At 42.0% G+C, this 4,960-nt stretch overlaps 1 protein-coding gene across 1 annotated transcript in view; it reads right to left on the reverse strand.

Annotated features, from left to right (window-relative positions):
* Nucleotides 1–843, reverse strand: part of LOC109963990 (zinc finger protein 385D-like) — a 13,353-nt gene extending 12,510 nt beyond the window's left edge. Inside the window, exon 1 of the mRNA XM_020606968.1 lies at nt 678–843. Coding sequence (XP_020462624.1) covers nt 678–687 — 10 coding nt within the window. The 5' untranslated portion in view covers nt 688–843. The remainder of the gene's footprint in view (nt 1–677) is intronic.
* Between the last annotated feature and the right edge of the window lie 4,117 nt (nt 844–4,960).

The following is a 4,960-nucleotide window of genomic DNA, read 5'->3' on the forward strand; positions in this document are numbered from 1 at the left end:
CGTGTTTGTGATGCTGGGTCCTCATTACAGGAGCGCGTTGTCCAGGTTGCATGTCCCCTCAGCCTGATGGGGCCTGCAGTCGGATTCAGGACCAGTCCGCATGTGTGATCATCATAATCACAATCACAGCCCAGCCATCCGCTCTGCCATTAGACTGATTGCTTTAACGAGCTAAGTCATGTGTATGTGTTTGCATTAGTAAGAAATGACACACGACCTTAAATGTCACTTTTTAAATAAAGGATAGTGAAATGTGACGCGGTCAACGTTAATTTATGAGTTCCATAACTTTATAGCGTAGGGCATTCAGCATGCATTAGGCATGCATAATAAATTATAATGAAGCACAGGGTATTTTCTGATCTGTCTTTTGTGAGTTTTACTACTATTATTTTTGTATACCATATCACCCGATGTGCTTTTGATATTTTTCATGCGGTTTGACGAGTCAAGCGCAACATGTAAACTAAAACAAGCATGAGACGTGCACGATTTGGACTTTTAATTCTGTTAAATGCATTGACTAAACTGCACTATAACTGCCTCTGTCTATTGCACTGTGCAGTTGACTGACTTCACTCAGCTTTCATCCATTTCAACATAGCAACAAGTGATTCCGCTGCGTTATTATCAACAACAACAAGCAAATCCTTTGCACAATGCGTTGCTCTACGTACCAAAATACATGGCGACACCAAGTGAGATCGGATTGCTCAGGGTTTGAGAGATGTATGTTTCATCTCCAGGCAGCGGTGAAGCTTTGCGTCTTCTCCTCCACAGCCTGTCGCTCCTTCTCTCTCTCTCTCTATCTGTCTCTTGCAGCGCCGATGCTGCTCCTTTCCATCTGGACTCTCTCCTCCTTCTCCTAACCCGCCCCCTCCTCCTCCTCCTCCTTCTCTTCTTCTTCCTCCTCCTCATCTCTTCACGATTGGTCTACAAGTCTGCCCCTGTATCTACAACCGTCAGTTTTTAAGTAGACGGAAATTAATGTAATGAGTGTAGAGCTGGCTCTTGGTGCACTCCAAATTGCCAACACACACAGAGCAAGAGACATATTTGTAACTCAAAGTAGCACCGCAAGACAGAAACAAGGGCATTTCATATTTATCTAAGTAACTTATTCAGCTTAAAGTGCATCAAAAATACAGTAAATTTGAGAGAATGAGGGAAATCATTCCTGTCTAGGCCACAGTGGGACCTCTTGTCTCCAGGCTTCCCTCCCTGACTGCTGTCTTTTAGAAAAGGACCAATGTTCTTCTTATGTTTCTGTTAATCCTTTCCCCTCCTCACTCCTTTTCCTCTCTGGCTCATGGTATTTTTAGAAGCATCCAGGCGCTTTCACTGCACAGGGAGGAAACTACACACAACGCATAGTGCACAGTCCAGCTAAAAACAGAACAGACTGTCATGCATGTAGACACGCTTTGACACAGGTTTGTGCAAATATGCATCTGCTCATTTGTACTTAAAACAATTCCAGTATGTTCAGATTTGTCTTTCTGTTCTGCACCCTCACACAAACACACACATCCTTGGAGAGTTCAGTTATACTGTATCTCTTGGCTGGGTGGTTTTGGTTCAACTCTCTTGTCTTTAAGCCCAAACAAGTTTCCCTGTCTGTCAGGAAAGTGGACAACAACATGTGTTTTCCCACAGTCCACAACTCCAGGGGGAGATTTAGTTAATGAAGGCGTTAATTCCACAACGGTATCCTCACACACACCACCACTGTGTATTCTTGCAATTGAATTTGCTAGTGATGTGCAAACAGTAGGAAAACATTTCTGATAAGAAAGGACAGACCTCACTACAAGGACCAACAGAACAAAACCCTAAACTGAACTGAATCATACTAAAGCCAAGCACACATGCAGGGCCCACTCAGGGGCACTCAGCCAAACAGAGTAGTATCTGAAGTGGCTGAGCCATTTAATCTGGACTGTATCTCCATGCGCATGCTCCATGGAACAAAAGCTGAGGAGGAGGAGGAAAACATTAACGCCCCTTTTGTCACTTACAGTATTGCCAGACGTTATGTGCTCCTCTGAGAAAGAGCAGAGCACTCTTAGGGACTAGGTGATAATTTCCCTTTCTTTGGAAAAAGCAGCTGAGAAGTTTTTCTCAAAGTGACACATTTGGAAGCTCAGGGTTTCTAGTTTTAACCAGATGTCTTCTTTTCTCAAGTGTAGGAGCTGTGCCAAGGTAAGAAATCACCATTCAAGTGTGAATGGGTCTGACGGGCAAAATGTTGGGCCTGCAGTAAAAAAAAAAAATTCTGGGTCAGTGGATTTGTGGTCAGGGCAGATATGTGAAACCAGACAAAAGTCATGTTATGACTGTGGATAAAATACTTTATGGTGCTATTAAAATGATCTACCTCCTGCTCTCCAGATGTCATCAGTTGAACACTAATGTAAACTCAGCAGAAAGCTCACCTGTCACACTGGTGATGTTAATGACAGTCCTAGTTTACACTGTTTCTGCTCTCAGCTTTCCACTGAGAGCAGCACTCAAATAATAGTTCAATGCATCATTTTACACCTGCAGCCATTTAACATCACAGACTCATGGACAAACACTGCGGATGTCATGGCAACTGAGGTATGTAATAATATGACGCTGAGGTTTTTCAGCTCCGTTTGTCGCTGGCAGTCTGTTTAATTGCATGCTGGAAAGGAATTTTGTGACCCCAGTCGGGCCTCGAGTACAGACGGCCAAGCTCAACTGGCTCTGTGATGAAATTAGAGGCTTTTTAAAGAAGTTAACCAACTAAAGGTGACACAGTTCAACTAAGCACAAGAAGACACACAAATGTACAAACACAGATATGGTAACTATATATTTTTTAGTATGTTTTAATCTCATAATAAGCTGAGCTGAGACTAAACAGCTCAAATCATCAAGCAAAAGTGACAAACACACCCTTAACATTTCCTCTGCGACCACCTCCAGGCAACAATTTACCTCTCAGCTTGATTCAAGCTCTGACTCCATGGTGCATTTTGGGGAGTAGAGTCTGAACACACAGACACTCACCTCTCCCTTTGATTGGTCGCCATAACAACATCACCATGGTAATCAGCGTGCATTGATTTTGAATCTATTTATGATGTCAGTTGACGTGGAAATCTCAAATTTGCGTTCTCTGCAGACGTCCGCTGACAGATGCAGGATGATGGAGCAACGCAGGTTGTCACACATTCTTGTGTTTGGACTTTGTGCTTGCACAGATGCAGGTGTACACCCACACATGACACGTCACTCAGCTCAACAGAGTAACAAATCACAAATTTAACTGTCTGCAGTTGTATATTCAAGACCTCTGTATTTTACAGTAAGAGTTATGTAAATTCACTGCATTTATACAGCAGTTTTATTCAGTGTTTTACAATTAGATTCTTATTCACATACACACTAACAAGGTGGCAACAGCAAAATTCCACAAAAGGTCTTGCTCTGTCCAAGGAACCAGGGATCAGTAGACAACCCAAAAAACATAAATAAATGGCTTCAAAATCACCGGATTAGCTGAATAATTCATTGCCACAAAACTACAGATGTAGCTGTTTTTCTCAGCTCATGAAACCTGGTGTTTTGGAAATAGGTGGTTTTTAAAGAACAGTACTGATACGCAAATATGCCATAATGTATCCCATTGTGTGTGTGTGTGTGTGTGTGTGTGTTTATGATTTTTAGGGGCTATTCTGGGCCTGAGAGACATTGAGTTAAATTCACATACTGTCAAGAAAAACAGATAAAGGCCAAAAGAGTGCAGATGTTTCTGAGATCTTGAGTATGTGAATGGAAATTTGCTTCACTTGTAAGGCTCATGTGGGTCTCTGGTGATCGCACAAACAAACAAGCAAAGACAGGAAGCAGAGACAAACCACTCTGTAAAGCCAAACACATTGCCCAAAGAAATCAGAAAATGCTGGGTCAAAGGTCATAAGAACACAAAGGTCAGGATGTAAAGCTGCAAAGTTAAATTTATGGAGGATCAGATTTCCCACAAAGTGGTGGAGGACAAGTAAACAGAATAGATAAACAGCCCCATGTTAGGGTCAGAAGTGCCACACCACTCATCACTTTAGCATAAATCCCTGCTGGTTTCAGACTCACTTTTACAGGCTACATGTGTCAGGAGCAGGTGGGTAACAGCCACCACATGTATGTGCTAAATCTAATTCTTTCCAACCACTCCGAGAGACAGAAAGTCATAAACACAACCAGGGGAAAGTTGCAACTATCTATAAAGTAGTAGAAGAAAAACTTTGCTTTGTTGTTTAATCCTCTCTGATACACAGAACAGAGAGTTTGTAATTTTTTAATTTAATGATTTTTGCAAAGATAAAATCACCTCTAGGCTCAGGACAGATGGAGATTTACAGATTTCACGATCAAGCTTTCAACCTGCCTCCACAGATTATTACACCAGATGCTTTTACTCAGCTCATAAAAAGATCCTCATTCACAGGAAATAATTGAACATTTACTGCCCAGTGTAGAGCCTTTCCTGCCATATTTTCATAAGAGAAACTTTATAAAAGCATTTGCAGTCATTTCACTGTAGCAAAATCATCTTCAGCAGAGAAATCTTGCTTGGGGACACTGTGTGCACACACACACATGTGCACACTCGCACTACAGGGGCAAAAGCTCCTTCCTTATAGGCATCTGTGCGCCAGAGATAGAGCACTATCTGTCCAGAATGTCATTAACCACCACTGCTGTAGATTTACACTCATGTCTTGTGAGCCTGTCCAGTTCTGTCCATAGTCTGGAGATTATCTGCATAAGCACACAGTACACACACACACACATAGAGACATAACACCACAAAGTGTGTGAATGAATTTACTATTTGTGGAAAAAATGTAAATTAATTCCCTACTTCATAGTGATGCTGATTAGCTTCAAGAGGGCATCAGAGGTTGTTACCATGGCAACAACCTTGCAGCGC

Source organism: Monopterus albus, unplaced genomic scaffold (assembly GCF_001952655.1).
Source record: "Monopterus albus unplaced genomic scaffold, M_albus_1.0 scaffold82.1, whole genome shotgun sequence".
NCBI lineage: Eukaryota > Metazoa > Chordata > Actinopteri > Synbranchiformes > Synbranchidae > Monopterus > Monopterus albus.